This window comes from Primulina eburnea, chromosome 12 (assembly GCF_022965805.1).
Source record: "Primulina eburnea isolate SZY01 chromosome 12, ASM2296580v1, whole genome shotgun sequence".
In the NCBI taxonomy this organism is placed as follows: domain Eukaryota; kingdom Viridiplantae; phylum Streptophyta; class Magnoliopsida; order Lamiales; family Gesneriaceae; genus Primulina; species Primulina eburnea.
This window is the reverse complement of record NC_133112.1, coordinates 29,120,878-29,144,977: the sequence shown is the minus strand read 5'-3', so window position 1 is coordinate 29,144,977 and position 24,100 is coordinate 29,120,878. Positions and strand designations below refer to the sequence as shown.

Below are 24,100 nucleotides of genomic sequence, written 5' to 3'. Positions count from 1 at the left end.
AGGCTTTGGTTCCAACTGAAAAGTCAGTTCAGGAAATGCCTCAAGCATCTTCTGCTGAACAGCAACTGTACACTGAAGCCGAGCTTTATTTTGCAAACATTGAGGAAATTATCCAAGCAGTGGTGCAGGATACTAAATTGAGAGACTCTATGTCTAATCCAGTTGATCATTCTGCTGATCCAATCCATCCAGAGGTCACCATTTCTTCAGAAGAACCAGTTCAGCAAGATCCAGTTGCTGACCAAGCTATTTCGACTGATGTGCCGATTGATTCTCAAGTTCATTCTTTAGAGGAACCAGTTTTGGTTTCATCACCATCTGCCATTCATCTAGCCAGTTCTTCTTCCGATCAGAATCCACCCTCACCGCCTCTAGTCCAAGGAGAAATTATTGTAACTGATGTTCCAATTCAGAATGTTGCTGATACAGTTTCAACTGAACAAGCTTTAGTCATTTCTGAACAGGCAACAAGAGAACCAGGAACATCTCATCAGTCTCCTCCTCCATCTTCATCAAATATTGATCTTATTTTTGAAGAAGTTCAGCATATGCAGGAAAGTATGCAACAAATAATCACTGCCATATCGAAGATTCAGAACACTCAGCTGTCACACACTCTGAAGTTGGACTCTTCCCATCAGTTCAACTTAGAAAAACTAAACGACATACAAGCAGCTGTTACCTCTCTGACTTTTGCAGTTGAAGATATACAGAAAAACAGAGGGATATTTTCCAGTCTCACTGCCACTCAAGACTCTATCAACAAACGAGTCGACAGTGTAGAATCTCTTGTTTCAAGAAAAATCGACTTGCTTCAAGTTGCAATGACTACTGCTATCAGCAATATTTCCGACTCTGTCCATCTCCTTTCTATTGATGTTAGAAAATTATCTTCTAAGATGGAGCTTTTTGACAAAAAAGGGGAAGAGACTTAAACTGATTTTAGAAAAGCAGAAGTAATCTTAAATTCTTGTATCTATGAAGAATATGAGTTCAGTTGAATATACATCTTATTTTATCTACAAGAGTTCAGTTACTCAGTTATATTTTATTCTTAGTTTTGTCAAACACCGTAAAGGGGGAAATTGTTGAAAACTTAATTCCAGTGTTTTGACAAAAAGACTTACCAACTGAACTAAGCAACTGAACTGATCATCAACTGAACACGTCATCTGCTGAACTCAGTCAACTGTTCGATACAACAGAAGTTCACTCTCGGCAACTGATTCTCTCCCAGCTGATCTCTCAGCTGTACACGTCATCAGTTGAAAGCGACAACAGACAAAATAGTACATATACCTGCAACTAGTAGTGGAACGCCGCATTGCAGAATGAACAGTGTACGACTGTCAGAATATATCGACGTGGCAATCAACGGTTAGAATATTCAAACATTCTTTAATGTTACCGTTGAGAGGAGAGCCGATAAATAGTCGAAGGCAGCAAATGAAGACGACCCCGACTTTCAGTTATCCTATTCTACTTGCTGTTACGCTGCAGAAATATTTACTCGCAATCAAAAATCAAAGCTCACGCTTATCAGTCATATCAGTAGTATTCAAGACTACATTCTCGAGCTTATATAGCACTTTGTAATCTTTAATATATTTTCTAAGTTGTGCTAAGATCAGTTACGATCTATAAAAGTGTTGTATGCTAAGAGTTTCAGTTTTGGCAAAGTGATAAGTCCAAACTGAAGTGGGTCAGTACAGTGTCGTGTATTTGATCAAAGTCTTTTAGTGGATATCCTATCTTCGTGATAGAAGGGGTGACGTAGGAGTTATTCAATTCTCCGAACATCCAGAAACAAATTGTGGTGTCATTACTTCAATTACCATTTTCAGTTAGATACTCTATCTTTCAGTCAGTTAGTTTTCCGCAACTGTTTTATTCAGTTTAACTGATTGTTATTGACCGACGGGATATTCAGTTTCAGTTTGTAACAAAACTGAATTTATATTGTCGAATAATATTTTAAATTCGAGCAGTGTTTATTCAACAACCCCTTCTAAACACTCTTTATTCGATTAACCGATCCTATCAAGTAGTGATCCCTTAAATTACAACACATTGTTTAACCGTGTGTGTCTCTCTGATTTTTAAAATTTTCTAGAATTCACTTGTATATAGTAGAGTTGTGTAGAATAATGTGATAGAAATCTCTGGAACCTTGTGCATGGTTGAACCTTCTTGAGAGTTGATCTTCACCGTTAGATCAAATAAATCTTAGCCGTTCATTGTAGGAAGCCACTAATATAAATATAGTGAATCCATCATTGTAAATCATCAAGTTTCGAGCCGTACTACTTTCTCTTTCAAAGTTCTCTTGAATCACTCTTGCTCAAGTCACTTGCACATAAGCACGACATAATAGATTGCTTTGCTAGCATTCGCAAGGGAGAAATCAAGGAGCAAGGTCGCATGAGTACATAGAATGGCTAAGTTCGTGACAATCATAACTCTTGATCACATGAGAGATGAGTGCGTATGAAATTTCTTTTATGGTCATTAACTACAAATATGAACACACACTTCCTTGTGCATAATATTCAACCTCAGCTCCAAGAACCAGAGGAAGTTACCGTGAAACTCACATTAGTGTCATACTATATAAGTATAAATCTAATCTATATCTATATATCTTTATCATTTAATTAATCAAATAATACACATATAGTTTGTCTTTCTTCATAAATTAATGTACTAAATTAATTTAAGAATATATAAAAATAAATCAAATCTAAATCTATATAATTATACATATAAATATAAATTCATGTCATTCTCTTTATTAAATTAAATAATAAAAAATATTATTTTGTTTTTTTTTTTTTGTATTGTCTTTATTAATTAATGGATTTTAATTATTAATTCAAGAATATATAATTACAAATAAAAATAAAAATATAAATCTATATAAATCTTGGTGTATTTAAAATTGAAATTTTTGCATTTAACTTCATTGTGTTTAATATTTGTCACATATCTCTCTTATCAAGTACAAAAATAATAACATGCAAGTGAGTTAAATGTCAAATGCATTAAATACAGAAGATATGAGTTCAAAGAACCCCATTTGAAATCTACCACATTTGTTATTGAAATTGCGTAAGTTGAAAAAAAGGATCTAAGAAGTCCAAGAATTTTAAGTCTATCGATACAAGCACAATAACAAATATTGAGTATTATGTTGCCTAGGTAGGTATATTGCACCGGAGTTAATGAACTTTAGTGAGCACAAAGAGTGATGTTTACAGTTTTGGAGTTCTTGTAATGGAGATTGTATCCGGGAAGACTTCGACATATTCGACTTTAGAGGATATAGAGGTTAACCTCATCCTGATTTTATAAGTGAAAAATCAAATTTCTTGAATTTAACAACTTCGGTTCTCGCCAGAATATTTGATGGATTGGATAAAATCCAAGGTGTAAGACCAAAAATACAATCTCGTCTTCGATCCTATGTTGCCTGAACCCTCACCAATGAAGGAACTCAAACGAATTCTTCTCATTGCTTTCGGTGCGTAGATTTTGAAGCCGAAAATAGGCCTAAAATGGGAGAGATTATCCATATGCTAGAGCCTTGTGACTTATTGCTCAATGATGTAAGTATGCTTCATTCATCGAATGTTATGAGTTGTGACATGCTATGCATGTGATCAATAAAAATGAAATATATATTTAAATTTTAAATTAAAATATTCAATTTTTAAAATTGAAATGATTTCTAAAATATGAAATTAAGTTGTTAAATAACATTTTTGGAATTAAAGGTTTCACTAATATATCAAAAGTTGGTTCATATATAGTTATTTAATATAGTGGTTTAACTTTAATTAATAGTATATATTTTTATGAAACCCTCGCTTATTATCTCGGTACGGTACATCCTTAATTTGGTAACTAAGGACTTGCAATTATGTCAAAAAAAAAATTTAAATTGTCATATTTGAAATTTCGAAAAATGTAATATTTAATTTTTCGCCTAAAGATGATAGGGGTGTAAGTTTGGTGGTGAAATGAAACATTTAGATCAACATCACAAAATATTAATTATATGTGTTTCTTCCAGGAACGTGTGGTAAAGAGACAGACATCTACGCATATCTCCTCCAATGAAGATCACTTTTGAAATTATGATAGATTTTAAATTTCGTTTTATAAAATACATGTCAATTTAAATTTTAGAATAAATCTTAAATTGAAATTTTCCAAAACTCTCACGCACCCTTTTATTTGATCATGTATTTTCAGTTTTACCATCAATTAAATATTTTTATAGCTTTAAACCTTTTGGAAAATATATTTATATACCTTTGGTTTATTTGGAGTTTATATTTATATATAAGTCCACTAAATTAATTGTTTGGAATATTATTTTCGAACCATGACTTTGAATTTCTTCAATAAATCTATTTTCTTTTTTTAGGCCATAAAAACTATTTTCGAACTCATTTTGCAAATCTAGATATTATTTTAAACGTAATACTTCAATCCAGATGCAATGTACTCGAAAAGAAAATAAAATTTAAAAGTAAATGAGACAGGACGTGAAAAGTTAAAGAAATATAAATTGAAGAGAAATTAATTTAATTAACTAGCTAGTAAATCTTTGAGCGTTTTTTAGGGTCATCGACAACGGTTTTATGAACTATTGTCTATCAACGTGTTTTTTTGGACAATCGACAACGATTTTAGAAAATCTTTTTTTTTTGACAAACAACAACGGTTTTACTAAATTGTTGGTCTAAAACCGTCGCCAAATTTAGCTACGGTTTATTAAACCCGTCGCATTTTTAAAATTAGCGTTGGTTTTAATTTAGCGACGGTTGTAATCAAAACCATCGCATATTTTGAATTAGCGATGGTTTATCGAAACCCTTTGCTAAAATTTTAAATTAACGACGGTTTAACTAACCGTCCCTAAAATCGACACGTTTTGAATCGTCGCTCGGTGTTTGACTTTAGCGACGGTTTATAAAATTACCGTCGCTATTACGGTTAATAAATAATTGTCGCAACTTGTGTATAAATACCAGCCTTCCCGCTCCATTTTCTTACACACTACTTCACAACACTTAAAATTTTTCTCTTACACGATTTTAATTTTCATTTAGGGTAAGTTTTTTAACTCCAATTTATTGTAAATTTTTAATGTTAATTAAAATCGTGAATGATGTTAAATTTATTAAATTATTAAAATTAATTTTTTTTAATTTTACTGAAACAATTAGCGACGGACATAACCGTCGCTAAAATTAGCGATGGATTTTATGGAGAATCCGTCGCTAAATTAGCGACGGTTTATGCGATGGAAATCATATGAGTAACCGTCGCAATTAGCGACGGAAATAGTAAGAAAAACCGTTGCTAATTGACCTTTAACAACTATTTTTCGGTGTTACAACGGTATTTCTCCGTCGTCTTTAGACGTCTACGACAACGGTTTTTCACTATTTTATTCGAGCGCACTATTTAACCACATGGCCTTCAAAAACGGTTTTCAAGATCTACGACAACGGTTTTTCACCGTCATCTTTAAACGTCTACGACAACGATTTTTCACTGTTGTCTTTGTGTGCACCCTTTAACCACAGTACCTTTAATAACGATTTTACAAGACCTACGACATAGGTTAAAAACCGTTGTCGTGGGCCTTTTGTGTAGTGTAGGAAATGTTTAGTACATGAATATATACACATAGGCTATGTTTGGTGTGGGTGATAAGGAAATGATAGATTCTTAGTCACATGTTTGTCTCATTTTTTATGGGCCCAATTAATCAAGAAGCTCGTGATTAAAAAAACCTATGTGATTGATAAGGCAACCCATTGGTTTGAGAGGATTGTCAATCTCAATCCTAAAACATACCATAAATTTCAATTTTATCCTTTCGTCTTCTCTTGATTGCTAATCACCATAAAATATTTTTCATTTATGTTTATTTTATAAGTTCATGCGTTATACATAATCTTAACTAATATATTTGTATTTAAAATTTTATTAATTATTATTTTAAAAAATAATAATTCGATAAATATAAGCTAAAAACTAGGAAATAAATATATGAAACAGCTAGTTCGGATACTTTAAAGTGAATTTAATGGAAAATAAATTACATAATTTGAAAAAAATATTATTATATTAGTGGTGAATATTGGATCAATTAGTTTAGGGTATTTTTGTCTCAACAATAAAAAAATGTAAAATTTATCCTACTCGTTAAAATCTTACCAAACAAAACATTCTTTATCACTACATATTATATATCCTTACCTTGAGTTTTGTTATCAATCCAATTAATTATCCTATCCTACACACCAAACATAGCCATAGGAAACAAATTATACATTGACACTTGTATCATGAATTCTGTTGGTTCTCAAAGAATATAATAAACTAACCCATCGTAATAAAATCCCAACAATGAGTCGGTGACATGCTCCCATGTTGTTTGATCAAGGAAAAATGGGTTTATTTCATCCTACCTTGTGAGGCACTGCCCTCATGAGATGATCAAAGGTCTAGATTTAAATACACATACACCCCATGAAGTGATCAAAGTCCCAGATTTAATCACCATGTAAAATCAATGGCTGAGATCCTGTGAGGACACTGCCCCCACAGGTAGCATCTACTCTACCGGAAAAATGCTATATGTACAGTCATGATTACGTACGTGGTTATACATTGATATTACAAAATTATCTCAAATATATTTTTGAAATTGAAGTATATTTGAGGAAGTTTTGTTATCTCAAAAGCATTGTTTAACCGTGTTTGTCTCTCCAATTTGTAAAATTCTCTACAATTCACTTGTATATAGTAGAATTGTGTAGAATAATGTAGATAGAAATATCTGGAACCTTATACATGGTAGAACCTTTTTGAGAGTTGATCTTCACCGTTAGATCAAATAAAATTTAGTCGTTCATTGTAGGAAGTTACTAATATAAATATGGTGAAGCTACCATTTGTAAATCATCAAGTTTTGAGTCATACTACTTTCTCTTTCAAAGTTATCTTGAATCATTCTTGCTCAAATCACTTGCACATAAGCACAACACAATAAGTTTCTTTGCTAGTATTCGCGAGGGCGAAATCAAGGAGCAAGGTCGAACGAGTACATAGAAGGGCTAAGTCTGTGACAATCATAACTCTTGATCAAATGAGAGAGGAGTGCTTATGAAATTTCTTTTATGATCATTAACTACAAATATAAGACATGCACTTCCTTGTGCCCAGCTCCAAGAACTTGAGGAAGTTCTTGAGGAAGTTACCGTGAAACCTACAATATTGTAATATTATATGGTATAGTTTAGTACATTAGATAAGAGAGGAATTGATAAATAATTCTCCTTATCCTACGTTTGGTATCTTTTTAGAAAGATCATGATATTATCATGGGTCAATGATAAAATATCTCTTTTATGAGATGTGATAATTTTAATTTAATGATAAAAAACACAAAAAATGACTTAATTACCTTCAATATATAAAAAACATAAACCTTATATATGATCAAGTTTTAAATTAGTATCACTAGATGATAATTATATAAATGATTTTATAAATCTCTGCTATTAGGTATAAATTAAAATCAAATAAATATTTTTATTTATTTTTATATATTATATAATATGATAATTATATAAATGAACAGGAGATAATTATATAAATGATTTTTATAAATCTCAACAGAATTATTAGTATCACTCGATTAACCTTAACAATTGATATTTGACTTGATTCACAAAATCAATGACTCGATTATCATATTATATAATATATAAAATTAGGTAAAAATAAATAAATCATGCAAACACTGTCGAGGCATAAATAGATAAGAAATATGAACTCAAGCAACAACTTTGAAATTATAAAATTTTTATGATAAGGTTAATTTTGTCATTACAATCTAATATTTAAATTTAATCACTCTTGTAAAAATCATAGCAAATATTAAATATAATATCCTATATATTATTTATCCTTAATTTATCCTTATATTATATATCACAATTTTATCTTATCATGTGAATCAAACTATGTCTATAAATATTAATCTACTATATCCATATATCTTTATCATTGAAATCAATAATATTTATATATAAATATATATATATATATATATATATATATATATATATATATATATATATATACTGGAATTTAATTATTCTTCTTTAATTAATAATGGATTTTAATTATTAATTCAAGAATATATAATTATAAAATATAAATATAAATATAATCTAAATAAAAATCTATACAAATATATATAATCATCTATTTATTTCTCACCTCACTATTTTACGCAGGTACTCTAAGGTATTTCTTTAAAAGTGTAAGTTGATTTGTGTATTCTATTAATTTTGTATTTGTTTTTTAACTATAACATTGCATTGTGCATTGTGTTCTGACTAATATATTTTAATAAATTTTACTTTATTGTATTTAATTATTGCATCCAATATTTTAATCACTACGTCATATAAGTTTTGCAATTAAATTTAATGTAAGGCTCATGGACTTACTCTTTTCATGTCCTGCAATTACAGTCTTCATGATAGCTCATTCGACACTTACTCCCAAAATTCCTCACACCTGGCTAGGGAGTACGTGTCTTCTCAGGTTTCGAATCCAAGAACTCGTCCAGGCCATAAGCACTTGGATTAAAGAAACATTGCGCCAATATGAGCTACCATGAGGACTGTGATTACAAGATTCAAAAAAGATAGGCCCATGGGCCTTACATTTAAGAAAATCACATTCCAAACAATTGTATACAAAATTATTTCCTGAAAAAATTTAATCAGCCATTTTAAAAAATCTTATTTAATAGCATATTGATGGAATAACATCAACAATTGTGGATGGATTGGAGAAATGACAACTACTCAACAAAAATTTTGATAAGAAAAGAACAAACAGTAGAATTAATGAAATATGAAGTGAAAACAAGATAAGAACACACACAAATCATACAAAAGAAATGGCAAAGCAAGTACAACATGAAAATTAAAAGACAACGAGCACTAAGGAAATGACAAACTATTATAAAAGAAACAAAGTTCATCATGTTTCAAAGGAGAAACAATACAAATTCAAGATCTTGAAAGAATTGCTAATTTCATTAAAACAATTATGAAACCTATATAAAATAGTCACATAGAGATGACTCAAAAACTGAAAATTAAAAAAAAAATTGATAATACTTTTTTATATTATGAATTTTCAATAAACGGTGGATCTTTCGATTTCACTCAATTTAAGTGTTTTATGTCCACTTACTCCTCATAAATTATGCCGTTCAACTTTTGTTCACCACGTGCAACGCACGTATTACTTACTAGTAAGTATATATATATATCTCATAAACTTTTAATTTGTTTACTTAAAATATTTAAGTATATATAGGGTCGATGTAATTTATTTTTATCGTATTAATTCTCCTCATATTTCCAGACTATTAAATCATGCAACTCTTTCACGTTTTATTTATAAATTCAAGAGCTAAAATTTGATCATGCCACGAAGATAAACACTTCGTGTAACATAGAAAGAAATCTTATAGGTCGAGTTTGGCCTGTTAATTCATTAATGAGCCTAATTAAAGGGCTGGAGTGAACCTATTAATTGGTCCTAAGTAAAACACATCATGATCATACAACGGCATAGATTGGCGCCGTAATCGATTCGTTACGAACTTGGGAAAGTTTATTTAATGGTCTACATGATTATTTTGTTGCACGTGTGTCGTACATTGACTTATAAAATATATGAAATCCATTCATAAATTAATTATCATATAATATCTATATATTGCAAATAAAAGATTGAATCAGAATTTAAAACAAAACAGGTATAAAAGTGATGCAAAATGTAAAAAATCATTTATAAACGATCAGATTGAATGAAAAGTCAATTGTTGCGTACAAAATGGATCTACTGCTAATTCACAATCAACAATCATCTGCAATGACAAGTGAAGGCAGATACTAAGAATGTTCTTAATGAAAAGTCGATCAGACAGCTAAAAGTCCTCCGATTTTCAAACGAAACGTGTAGATGATATCGCTTCTAGAAGTCCTACTGCCTCGTACAAGAAAAATAGACAAGTTCATACTGGCGCTAGCGGGAGGAAGCGCAAATCAAGATGTGAAAAATGTCCAGATCTTTTTAGGTATCGAAGCTTCACCAGGATGCTCGTCTCCATCATCATCCTCAGTGTCATAATATTCGTTTTCATCTTCTTCGTTTTCCTGCAAGGTAACACTGTACTCTGGCGTACAATTCACCTCCTCACTCAAGTTTATGTCATCTGTTGACTTCACGGCATTGGCATTGGCATGTTCATCGATGCCCCGTGCGGATGTCTCGAACTGTGTTAAAGAAAGCAATAATTATAAGATAAGCATATTTCAAGTAGGAATCTTTAACTACGGATAATGCTATGGAATTGAAGGAATTACCCGAACAACCCTTGTTTGATTTTTATGGGACGAAGCTCGAGCTAATTGTATGGAATTACCATTTTCACTGGCAACTTCCACTGATGGCGCAGAAGTAACTTCATTATCTTGCGATACAGGAACATTAATAGCTTCTTTTACCGTTTGCTTCTCACTATTCACCGAAGTTGTTGCAGTTGGTTTTGGTTTGCCACCACTGAAACAAGAAACAGCCAAAGGTTAGGCCCCGGTATATGGCTTGGGACATCAACAAGTTAAGATATAGGATAACCATCCCAATTACATTGTGGGTTCAACATGGCTGGGGGATAGATTTCTAGTAAAGTCTGGAAACTACAGAAACTTGAAAAAAATCATTCTACCCAAAAGGCAAGCTTGTCATATAAGGGTCTTGATGCCCAAAATCAACCAAATGTTTGATTGACATTAATCTACAGGGATATAGATCGGTTGAAAAATGAAAATTAATCCCGTCTAAGTCAGCAGTTCAGTAAATTGATTGAGGTGTTTAGTTGCATCGTCAAACGAACAATTAAACCATATTTATGGTTAACTGTGATCAAGTATAATTTCTTGATGTACTCAGCACATGACGAACATTACAATCTCAGGCATCCGGAGTCCGGACACACTAAAACAGCTAGCGATTATAATATTAAGAATTATACAAGAAAACAACACGCTTACGTCTTATGATGACGAAGATTATATCGCTGTTCCCCAGCATTCTGTACAGCTGGCACACTTGTTTGACGCTTCTTACGGCGACTCCCAACCATAGCACTTTGAGATCGTTCTTCACTTTCTTCAGCATCAAGCTCATTCTCTGTCATTCGAGAAGATTGTGCCCGAGTTCGCTTTCTTGGAATGGTATTGGTTGTCCTCTCAGCAAGGCTGGAATCACCGCGACTTTGCTCATTCATAGAAGCAGTAGAATCCTTATTTTGTTCCTCACTCAACTTCATATCACCCGACTTCCTTCCTAAGAAAATTTCAGCATCTTCAACTACAGACTTAACAGATCTTGTTCGGCGGATTCCGTCTCTTATTTTTCTACTAGATCTGCGTCGAACATTTCTCAACTCCGATTGCTGGGAATCTTCCTGAACTTCTTCTATTCTATGATCTCCTTGAGTGGTATCTTGTGCTCTAGACGCAGTATCGACGGGGACGCTGGGCCCTTCATCAACCAGTGCATCTGACAATGCTTGGTTCAAGTTTTGAGAAGCCAGGTGCTGAGCATTCTCATTGGGAGAAATGTTAAAGATTCTGGGAGTGCACTTCCGCAACAGCCAAGAAATACGACCACCAGATCCTGATGATTTTGGATCGATCTTACCTGGAGTTCTCTGAATATTCGCTCTGTACACATCAATTTTTTCCAGTAATTCTTCTCCCTTGGCCTGAAGAGGAGAGGATTCTTTGACTATTTCTGAAATGCGAAGATGAGAAGCCATATAATCCCTCGCCATATCCCCACAGTTTTGGCAACTCTTCAGGGTCTCGACTAATGTGAGAAATTGGCTTCTCTCCTTGATAAATTGCTGTCTCTGAAGTTTAAGCTTTTGGCTTAAAACACCAAGCTCGTCAATGTCCTTGTGCATTGCTAGCTGCTGCTCTTCCAGCTGTTGCTTGTTCAAGGCAATATCCTTTTTGTCATTCTCCAACCTGCGCCTCTCTGACTTGATATCCTCCATTTCATTTTGGATACCTTCCTTCAAATGATGGATACGGCTATGCTCTTTTTCCACCTCTTTCTCAAATGCTCTCTCTCTTTCTTGCAGAGATTTTTCCATTGTCTCTTGCTTATTCAGCAGATCAGCCTCAAGATCCCTTCTACGAGTCTCGAAATCATGAAGTAACTGATTATGTTCATCTCGAGCTTTTTCCAAAGATAACTGCTGTTCATGTTTACTTGTGGCAGCAAATGACTCCTTCTCTAGTCTTAGAGCCTCCAACTCTCTCTCAATGTACTCCCTGGTGGCAAGTTTATCTTCTTTCAATTGTTTTTCTACCGAGTATTTTAGTTTTTCAATAATCTCTTTCTCTTGATTAAGTTGTTGTAAACTTCGACTAACCTCTGCTTTCTTCTCATCAAGAGCCTCCCATTCTTCCTCAAATTTCTTCCTGTCCTGTTTCAAATCCTCAGTTTCTTGGAAAAGCAAATCCTTCTGATATTTGTATCTCTCTATCTCCTTTCTCAACTCCGTTTGCAAACGGACATGCTCTTTCCTCTCTTCTTCGGTAATTCGAAGCTTTTCAGTTTCATCTTGAATTTGCACTTCCTTCTGTTTAGTTTCAGCTCTCATCTTCTCAAGCCCATCTTTGATAGTTTGCAAAATTTCCTTGTCAGAAGCTACTTCTCTCCTTAACAATCCTAGACTTTTCTCCTCGACTTCAAGGGATTTTTCTCTGTCTTTCAAATCCTTCAACTTTATTTCAATTTCCTTCTCTTTCTCCTTAATCCTCTCGGACTTCTTTTCCAACGTTTGCTCCTGTTTTCTTAATTTTTCCTCCCTGTGGTTGATTTCACTTTCCTGCTGATCCAAGTTATCGAGCTTGCCCTTCATCTCCTTCTCAAGAGACTTTCTTTTCTCCTCCATTTCAAATTCAAACTCCTGCCTTACTATATCCAAACCAGACCTGTGGTCATCAAGAAGCTTTTGAATCTCCACCTACAAAATAACATAATTTAGGTATCAGCTTCTCTTTTAGACACTGTGATATTGGATAAACGTCAAACAGTTTTGAAGACAGACAGAGACTCAAAACTGACACCAAATGACAGCAATAACATCAAACAAAGGAAAGGAAAATTCATAATAGGAGGAAATTTTATAAACCAAACAAACTACTGTTTATAATCTGTTCCTTGTCAATATATAATCAAATGGTTAACTCATTTCAGAGCCAAACACTCGACATATGGTACTATGGCGATGTGCCTTGCTTGCCGCACCTTTAAATAATCAAATCAGGGGGGAAATCAGAGTTCTAAGGCATACATTTTTAGTCAAAGTGGAGAAGGGTAATCAGAGTTATAAGGTATATATTTTTAGTCAAAGTGTGATACAAGTGCACTCCAGGCAAAAGTCTCTAGCCAGCAATCAGACACGGGTACAGAAAAAAGGAAATATTCTACTGAATGACTTCGCCTGATAACCTCAAGCATGAGTCAGACAGATGCTATAATCTTAAATGCAGCAGAATACAACTGCTATGCACATAAACTACTGGAAAGCTACTTACTCTCTCTCTAGTACTCAGCTTCTCGGTCAATGCATTTAGCTCCTTCTCCTTTATCTCTAAACTTTGCCTTAGAGAATCAGCTTTCTGCAACAGATTAGAGAAAATTGTAAAGCATTTATAGAGAATACACAATAGTTCGTACACTAGAGATAACTCACAAACATACTTCCTCTTCTACAGATAGGTCTGCTAGTTTTTGGTTAACCTCGTCTTCTTTCTTCTTCAGGGTCACATTTGCCAATTCAATCAACTTCTCTTTTTCTAAAAGTTCCCTCTCCCTCTCCTTGAATGTTCTGTTGAATTCATTAACCTTTTCCTCTTTCTCATTGATATTTCTCCGAATTTGGCAAAGTCTCTCTTCCCCTTCTTGCAGCTTCCTTTCCCACTCCCGCATATCTTCTTTGTGCTTCAACACAGATGCATCGTGTGCATTTCGCCTAATGGATTAAAAATAAACTTTAGTTACCACATTAGCAAGATAAGTATAACCATTTTCATTGAGCATTTATCATACTCAGCATTAAAGGACATCCGCTCCCTCTTCAAAACACTTTCACGTGCCTCGATCTCCTGCAATTTCCTCTCCAGTTCCAAACTCTTCCTACTTGCCTCAGCAAGCTTTGCATCAGCGGCAAACAGCTTTTCATTCACCTCTAAAGACCTATCCTGAACTCCGACAACCAAAGCATTTGCATTGGCCAGCTTAGTTTCAGATGCCACCTTGATGCTGTCGTGCTCCGCGTGTATTCGACGGAGGGACGACTGAAGCTGCAGAAAGCAAACATTTGAACTTGTCATCAAGAAGAATAATGATTTTCCTTGATTTGTACCCACAGTTTGATGATCTTAATAATGAATTTTTTTTATCATTTTAGGTTAAATGATTAATAACAAAAGTAATTATACATACAACGAAATTGACATTATAACACTTCTGAATCATAAAAGTCCAAGAAATGTGAAGGAAAGTATATCTTGGGTCATAAAATTAAGCATTCCAAATCACTAGTTCACAAATTGAACTATATCAAATTCATAAGAATTTCAATAATTAAAACTTCTAATTTGATAATTCTAAGGTTGAACCATTTGGTTAACACGGAAATATTTCTTTTCAATTGTAAACAAGGGGAAAAAATGTCTTCCCCTCACCATCACCAACTTACAAGCTTGTGAAAACCCTCCCCCCTGAGCGAATATATGCCTCTAATCCCTTCAGTCTCTTCCCTTCACCCTACCAAAAGACCAACACCAAGTGAAAGATATGCATTTCTAGGCACCTACTCAATGATATAAAAGAATGATAAAGTCTCGTGGCAATGAGAATCCGCCCCTTCCCGAGGTACTCCCAAAATATAAAAGTAAAAACTCTTACCCTAAACCGATTCACCTCTAGTCTAGTTGACAGCCTAAACTATAGCAACTGCAACAACAGCAATATGTATCTCAATAATAAACTCAAAACATACTAAACTTATGAACTCCTAACAATGGTTTAACAACAGAAACAACACTGGTCACAAAGAACATGTGTCTTGAATGGATTTTGGAGCTTGTGATCCCGTATGTTCCAGTTGTTAATGTGATTAATGGAACTCTTTTAATGCTTAACCATAAAACAAAAATGTGACGCAGCCCAAGGAAACTGCAAAAGCCAAATTTTCCAGTTTGGTACACAAATCTTCAGTAAGTTACTTCATAACCAAACTGCCAGGGTGGCAACAGTTAAGACAGTCAGCCAAGAAAACCCCTATCTGCTGGAGTGGAGAGTAAAGATCATGGATAAAAGTTAGAAAGAAACCGATGATGAGTTGCCTACATGGCACACTTCTTGCCGCAGATTTGATAATTGACCTAAAAAGGTGACAAGCCATTTCCTTGCCGCACACAGCCCATATTTTCTATAGATGTATTTTATCAGCAATTCAGTACTAACAAAGAACTGTAGAATACACATTAGAAGATACTGGCAAGTGGCAACCTTCCAAACTAAAACAACAAAATAGAGAATTAATATATACACTATTTAAATAGAACAAGATACAGTATAAAAATTATTCTCTTGACAATGATGAATAACAAAAAGAATAAGAACACTAGATATGAAATTAAAAATGACGACCATATAAAAATTATATCACCTCATTTACACACTGCCTCTCAACATCCAAAGCCTTCCTCAAATTGGCTTCCCTCTCCTCCACTTGAGCAACTGCTATTAAATGAGCCGTCTTTTCACGTTTAAGGACCTCCTGAAGTTCCAAAAGCGATTCCTGAAGTTCTTCGTGTTTTGAAGCCCACTCCTTTTTCTCAATCAGAAGAAGGCCCATACTATATTGATAATCAAAAAGCTGCCACAAGAACGATTCAAAGAATACTTAAGAAAGACAACACATCAAATAATGCAACTTAATATACTTCAACCTCTACATATTTTTTTTGAAGGGCATTAAAAGCTCTTTAACAATCAGGATAATGATTTCAAAATTTCAACATTTGAAAGTTAATAATTGAAAAAATCGAGTCTCTCATAAGTGGTCATCCATGACTTGTAACTCGAAAATGCCACTGTGATATTATCTGGCAGGTGAAAGTGCTTAATAAATTCCAACATTGTTCCATGCCATTCCCCAAAATAGAATCACAAAAAGCTAACCTAATGTTTTTTATTCTTTAAAAAAATTTAAAACTACCATATCTATCTCCTAGGAACAGGAACCTACTTTCAAAAAAACCTAGATATGAACAATAAAGCAAATTTTGTAGCATACACAAACACTAGATTTAGATAAACGTTTTCACGAACAGGGTTTTTGTTAGATGTTATTTTTTAAGGGAGGCAAAAACAGTCGTGTTTATTTACAGAAGTGAAAAATAGCTTCTTTTTAAAAAAAAATAAAGAACAGCAAATTCAGAAGTTCAATAGCTAGATTTTCTGGCTTCGAGATTTTTGAAGTGCATATTTTTGTAAAAAAAGATAAAGCCCATCAAAAAACACCTTTTTTTCCCGCAAAATGGGTCTTGAAAAACTTTTGTATCCGTATGCCATCAATGGCTCGTTTCTTAAGTGATTCTCATTCCAAACAATTAATTCTTCAAACTCATCATCATGGAACACGTGGCAATGCTGTAATCCAGAATCATATAAAATCAAAACACAAGAATCACTGGAGGCACCATGAAACTTGTTTCATTACCAAACAATTTATTTGCTTACGTACAAGTTACCACAGCAGGAATTTCTCCAAGATATATTCTCATCTTCTGGGAACAATTCTTACAAAAGTTTCACAGAAGAGCAAGCTATCACCCTCGAACTCAACAAAAATTTCTCAAACGCAGCTATAATAACTAATTAACTGAACCCACATATCTCTGCAACGCTTTAAACAACTTAACCACAAACACATTTAAAGAGCTCCCAAAAGTACAAAGTTGGTCCTTCAAACCTCTCTTTCGAGTCTCTGAATCCTATCCATCGCCGCCTCGCGATCACGCCTCTCTAAAGCTGCCTCATCCAACAAGCCCACCTTTCGAAACCGCCTCCAATCCTCCATATTTTCAACATCAGTCCTGTCCCTGTCTTCACTCAGCAAGCCCGTAGGGGGCGGCGGCGGATCCGCTGGGCCGTCAACAAAAGCCACCTCTTTGCCCTTGCCAGCAGTAGGGTTCTGCCTGCCGGGAAACGGAGACTGCTGTGCTTCGTTCTTCGGGTTAATTGATAGACCTGGCCACTGCCTTTTCGGAGTAAACATCCGTAATTTTATTGGATTTGATGATTCAGAAAACTACGTCAATTCACAAAAGAGGGTCGCAGAAAACCCTAATTCGAAAATTTCTCAAACCAAAAGCAGGGGTGGCTATAAAGTTCAAACGGTAAGAAGATTTAGCAAGTTGACGGACGGCGGTTCATTGACGGAATATTCCATTCCCCGGGAACGGTATATTCGGATGGTAGGAAGCTGGGTAGAGAATGTGTGCGGAAGAAATCTGTGACGCTGAGTGAAAATCAGTGGTGACGAATATAATTAGTGAAGATGCTGAGATGAATTTACGACATTACCCCTCGTAAACAATAATTCTTTATTTCACACTAGAAAAAGAAATCGTGTTTTGAAATTATAAATTTTGAATTTACATTTTTTAATAATTATTTAAATTTTATGCATTTTAAAATTTCATTTATGGTGTTTACAACAATTATCAGGAGTATTTATTGATGAGATTATTTAAATTTAGATAAAATTAAAACAATAATTCTTATAATTGAACTTTAATAAGATTGAAATAGTGTTGTAAACTTATAATTTAGATTTTATGGCGAGTTTGGATACAAAAGATGGTAGCTTAAAAGAGTATTTAAATAATTTTAGGTTTTAAAATGTTTTGATTATAAAAAACTGTTTTTGGCACGATAAATATTAAAAATATGTTTTTTTATTAAATACAAGTAGAAGTAGAAACCCAAAAGAAAAAATTCTAATTTCTAAAAAAATATTTTTAAAATTATTTTTAAAAAAAAAACTTTTTTCACCATATTTTTTCAAGAAATCATTTTTTAGTGTTCTAAAAATCCCGCTTAAGCACGCTTAAGCTTTAAGCTTGAAGCTCGACAAAAACGCCTCGCTTCGGAAATGTTGGAAAAAAACGGGTAAACTGTATTTTGACGGAATTAAGTGTGCTTAAACACAATTAATTGCATTTATTTATTTTTAAAATTTTTTATTTGGAAGGTATATCTTTTTATTTTAAATAATAAATTAGGTTTATGATTTAGATGTTTATTTTTAAACTTTAATTGATTAAACATGTCTGATAATGATTTGATAAATATTTAGCATTTTTTAATATGTTCTAGTTGCAAAAACAAATAAAGATTGTAATTTTAAGATTTTTATGCTTTTATAAATATGATAATTAATGCATCAAACTTAAATGTATCATATTTATGTATTAATTATCTATTTATTGGTTTGAGATAATTACACTAAAGATAAAAAACGTTTTTTCACGCTTAAGCATGTATTAATCTCGCTTAACTTAAAAACCTTGGAGCTCGACATCCGCGTTTCACGCTTTTAGAACCTTGGTTTTTTTACAAACATCTGATTCGATTACAAAACTATATATAATTTATGAAAATGTTAATGGGAACTAGTCTCTCTTTGTAGACGTTGTGTGCTTGTATAGATTATTTTTTATATATATAATTTAGTTAAAAAAATAAATCATGAGTCATCCATGATTATGTGGTCGAGATTATTCTAGATTATTCTATTGGATAAAGAATGATCATATGATTGAGATATTCTATTGGAAGAAGAATTGAATGTGTTGGTGATATGTTAGAAAAAATGAGTTTTGTACTCATTTAAAATCGATAAAATAATTCGAACAAACTATGTAGTGAACATAATTATTTCTCGATTATCAATTAGGGTGAATGAGAAATTAATTAGGTTCAAAATTTATCGAGTGAAAAGATTAAATTGAAAAGATTATATATATTACACTGATATATTTATATTAAAAAAATTGAAATCAAAATGCCCGAAAAGCCATGTGACTTTTGTGAAGAAGTGGCCGAAAGGCCGCGAGATTTGGCCAAGACTTGTGAGTAGAGATGTAATCGAGTCGAGTCGAGCCGAACTCTTGAATGTTTGAGCTTGGTTTGTTTATAATCGAGCCGAGCTCGAGCTTTATTTAACGAATATATGCATGGCTCACGAGCTTATTCAAGCTTTTATCGAGCTTAAACAAGCTTAATAAATATGAATTATACATTTAAATTTTCATTAAATTAATTAAAAAGTAAATTATATATTTAAAGAAAAATATATCATTTTTTTTAAAATTTGTAAATTTATTATAATAAATAAATTTAATAGATTTTCATAAATAATATGCAAAATCAATAAATCAAATATCCAAACTATTATTTTTTCATCTAAAAGATTACTTATGAACTTACCAATGAACATGTTCACGAGCTAACGAGCCGAATACTATAAAGCTTGAGTTTGGCTTGTTTAGCTTAACGAGCTTCATTAAACGAACTCAAACGAGCTTTTATCGAATCGAGCTTCGAATAGCTCAGAAACAGTTTGGTTCGTTTACATCTCTTCATGAAGATGCATGTCTTTTCATTCAAGGCTTTTCATGCTCTATAAATAAGACCATCCTCATTTGCATTCATTGCACATTTTCCTCTTCTTCTTCTTTCTCTCTAATTTAGTTCTACATGCAAATTTTTAAGGAATAACGCTTAAAGTTCAAATTTTCAAGATATAAAATCTTGAATTTGGATTTTCTAAGCTTTTACGTTTAAATTCGAGAATTGTCTTCTAATTTTAATTTTTTTTAAGTATTTGTGCTTAAATCCAAGTTTTTCAGGATTTAAATTCTTGAAATTGGATTTTTAAGTTTAACGCTTAGAATTCAAAATTCGAAAGTTTTCATACCATCTTGATAGCGTTCTAAACATCTCATGTTCGTGTGACTTAAAATTTGTAGTGCTACTATTTTAAAGACGTAGTCGTTGTATCTTGGGAAACGAATTCCCAACAACCGTGAGTACCGGGGCGGGGCAATATCATTTTAAGGAAAAAAATGTCAAACTCTTGCATCGACTATTTTCTCATAGCCATTTGGTTCACCCATTTATATCCCTTGATTTCCCAAGATAAGAATATCATACCAACATGATATTCTATTAGACCATACGAACATAGTGGAGTTAGAGGAGTTGTGCTGCCAAGCTTGGGCGACTTGGAATGAGAGATGCTGGAAAGTGCACAATAGCTGGAAGTCTATTTCTTGGACTGGAGGCAAACCTGGAATCTCATCTGGAAAGACATCAGCAAACTCACATACCACTGGCAAATCTGTCAATGGAAAAAACTCGACTTCAGCATATCTACTGAATACACAAGGAATCTCTCTACTACTTTTTGTAATAATCGAGTCATAGATAAAGCAGATATCAAAGGAATTCGAGCTCTGGAATCCTTACCGTAAAATTTCCATTCATTAGCCATCTCAGGTCTGAATCTTACAATTTTTTGGAAACAATCTACGGTAGTTCTATACTTGGTCAGCATATCAATACCGATAATGCAGTCAAAATCAGACAAACCGAGTACAATACAACTTAATTCTATCTCATTGCCATCATACTGCAGCATACAATGTCTAACAGAATTCACTGATATAAGACCTCACCCCAAAGGTGAAGAGACATATATTACAACAGATAAAGACTCAACAGGCAAAGCATGCATCAATGCAAATCGCTCAGAGATAAAAGTATGGAATGCATCCTTATCTATCAACACATAAGCAGGATAACCACAAAGAGAATAGTTACCTGCAACCACATCATCAGGTGCTTCCTAGGCATGTTCTCCAGTCAATGCAAACACTCTGGCCTGCTGTCTCGTAGGCTGGCTAACAGTCTGGCTTCCTCCTGGCTTGGCTGTGACTGGGTAGGTGCTGGCTGAAAAGAGTGAATAGCAGATGATCGTCTACCAGTCGAGCCACTGATCCAGATGATTCTGCTCCCTGGGATCGTTGAGGACCTCGCTGTGGACAGACCCTAGCAAAGTTTCCCTGCTGTCGAAAGATATTGCAACTACCAAACACTCCTTGGTATTGCTATGTGGGATGTCTTCCTCAACATGTTCTGCAATAGACCCCTGTGTAATTCTGGTTCTGGCTAGAACCGGTATGTCGTGAACCACTGGAACTAGATGAGCTGCTTCCAGACTTCTTAAACTGTTTCCCTCGAGCTTTCAGATTATCTTTTATTTCCACTGCTGCTATTGTCACTATCGAATCTGGTAGGTGATTGGTAGAACTGGGTGGAAGGTTGTTGCTATTTCTGTGGTGGAATAACATACGAAGCTCCTTTCTGCCGAGTCAGGATCGCTTCAGCTCCTTCTGCTCTGTTCAAGGCATCAGCAAAATTATTTGGTCGTCCCGAATTTACCAGTGTAAAAATATCAGGATTCAGCCCATTGATGAACTGATCAGCCACAGCTTCATCATTATCAGCAACATGAGGAGCAAAACGTAGCAAGGTAGAGAATTTAGCCACATATTCTTCAATGTTCAGGTTACCCTATTTCAGGTTGGCAAACTCTGCATTCTTGTCCTTTCTGTACGATACTGGGAAAAATCGTTGATAGAATTCAGTTTTAAAGATCTTCCAAGTAATAACTGTACCTCGATGCTCTAAAGCCCTCTTAGTTGTGAGCCACCAACTCTTCGCAACTTCATGCAACTGGTGTCCAATCAGTCCGACTCTACGCTCATCTGTATAGTCAAGTGAATCAAACAACATCTCAATATCTTCAAGCCAGCTCTCAAAGTCGATAGCATTCTCAGTGCCTCGCAAAGTCGGCGGTTTGAATGACTGAAATCTCTTTAACAGTGTTTCCATAGGTATCGCGGTAACATCCATCGGATTATTTGAGGTACTACCTTATTCTGGGACTCTTCGAGGAGGCGTATCTGATTATCAAAATGATTAGCAATCAAGTCTAGCGAATTTGTCTCAGTCCTCCTCTGATCATCTTGCTGCTGATCAAGAATCAGTTCTGATTCATTCTCCACTATTACTCGTTACCAATCAAATCAGATAATCAGGTAAACATGTACTTTCCAAATCATACTAGCATATAAAGTGCACAAATCAACATCACAATAAATCTCATGCTAGCATCACAGAAACAAGAAAGAAAACTCCAATGTATCCCGCTCACTCGCTTCTATTTCAGTCTAAGGAACCTACAGCTTTGATACCACCTATTGTAGGGACCCGGACGCTAATTCATCTTCTTAAATCATCTTTGGGATTAAATGGATTAATTAAATAATCTAGGTCGATTTTTTTAAAAAAAGTTGAACACCAAATAAATAAGTGTACAAAATAATACAACAAGTTATGCTTCATCTTATTTAATTTACAAGATCAAGTTTAATATCTACAACATGATCTAAAATACAAAACTTGTCAAAATAAAGTCATAACCACACATTCTACATCTAAGCCCTGATCTCCACTCTAATCTCGATTTTTCATCCTCTTCTCGACCCTGATCCTGTCTCACCTGTTGTCATGCACACATACAAACACAACAACAGCCGGATAACTCCGGTGAGAATATAATTCTCAGTATAAATAACGTATACATGCATTTCATATAGACATATACAAAAGCATCCAACATTTATCCAATATCATGTATCATAATCTGAGAAACATAAATTGATATAAATCTGTAAATCAACTCTTAAACTCTTAATCTTTGAACCTACTCTTATTTAGGGATCCCAGTTTGAATAATAACGCAACAAGTCTCCCACCTACTCTCCCCTTCTAGATGGTGGTACGTTCTTATTCCCGAACTTTGGTACACTATATCGAGTATCTACAATATGATTCGATCTACTCCTAAGCACATCGATATAAACCAAACGTCCAGTGACCTGACACCTCTGCCAATGACTCTTTCACAATATCTATCTTTTATTCTAAGCCTTTCTATAAATCAATAGAACAAGCAGAAACATTCAAGGAATTCAATTGTATCAAAAGAATAAGTATTAAGTATGTGGTTTTGGGAACTCAAGTTACATCTTACTCGAGTTATAATCCCGGTTTAACATTGATTTATACCTTTCTTTTATCGGGGTTTGGCTTTGGCTCGTTCTTCTATCAGTTTCGAAGTTTAATTCTCGATTTCAAGTCTTCAATACCAATCTGGAATAACATTCGAGAAGTACAATATCATATACAAATCAAAGAAAGACTTGATTGATCAATACTGTGGGGACCCAGACGCTAATCATCTTCTTAATCATCGTTGGGATTTAATTATCAGTTCTGATAAACAGGGTCTAAAAATTTTTCTTTTTAAAATATAAATGCGGAAGGTAATGGAATCTAAATAATATACATCTCAGTTTAAAATACATTTCAGTATAAGAGTACAATACTGTACAATCTAAGTCTAAGGTTCGGTTACTACGTTCAAGTAATAAACCAAATCTACAGTAAGACCGGAATCACCACGCTAACTCTTCTTCTCTCCTCATCCTCTTGACCCCGATCCAGCCCCACTTGTTGTCATGCACACATACAAAACAAGACAACAGTCGGATAACTCCGGTGATAATAAATCTCAGTATAAAACATGGTAAACATGTATATCCACAATATAGTTCAGGACACATGTGGTCATGAATGAAATCAAAACAATAGAGTTCATAATCTATGAAATCAAATCAAATAAGCATGTAACTCAAGTCAGATAAACATGCATATAAACAATCTAAATAATGAAACATGCTATCATAAATGAAAGCAATAA

General features: G+C 33.8%; 1 protein-coding gene across 1 annotated transcript; it reads right to left on the bottom strand.

Annotated features, from left to right (window-relative positions):
• Nucleotides 1–9,877: 9,877 nt before the first annotated feature.
• LOC140808341 (nuclear matrix constituent protein 1-like) lies at nt 9,878–17,747 on the bottom strand. The gene is made up of 8 exons (XM_073165441.1): nt 17,177–17,747; nt 15,869–16,078; nt 14,242–14,495; nt 13,894–14,164; nt 13,728–13,811; nt 11,166–13,153; nt 10,479–10,674; nt 9,878–10,388 (listed from the first exon to the last, which is right to left on the bottom strand). Exons 1-8 carry the CDS (start codon nt 17,480–17,482, stop codon nt 10,158–10,160), a joined length of 3,540 nt encoding a protein of 1,179 aa, XP_073021542.1. The 5' UTR covers nt 17,483–17,747; the 3' UTR covers nt 9,878–10,157.
• Between the last annotated feature and the right edge of the window lie 6,353 nt (nt 17,748–24,100).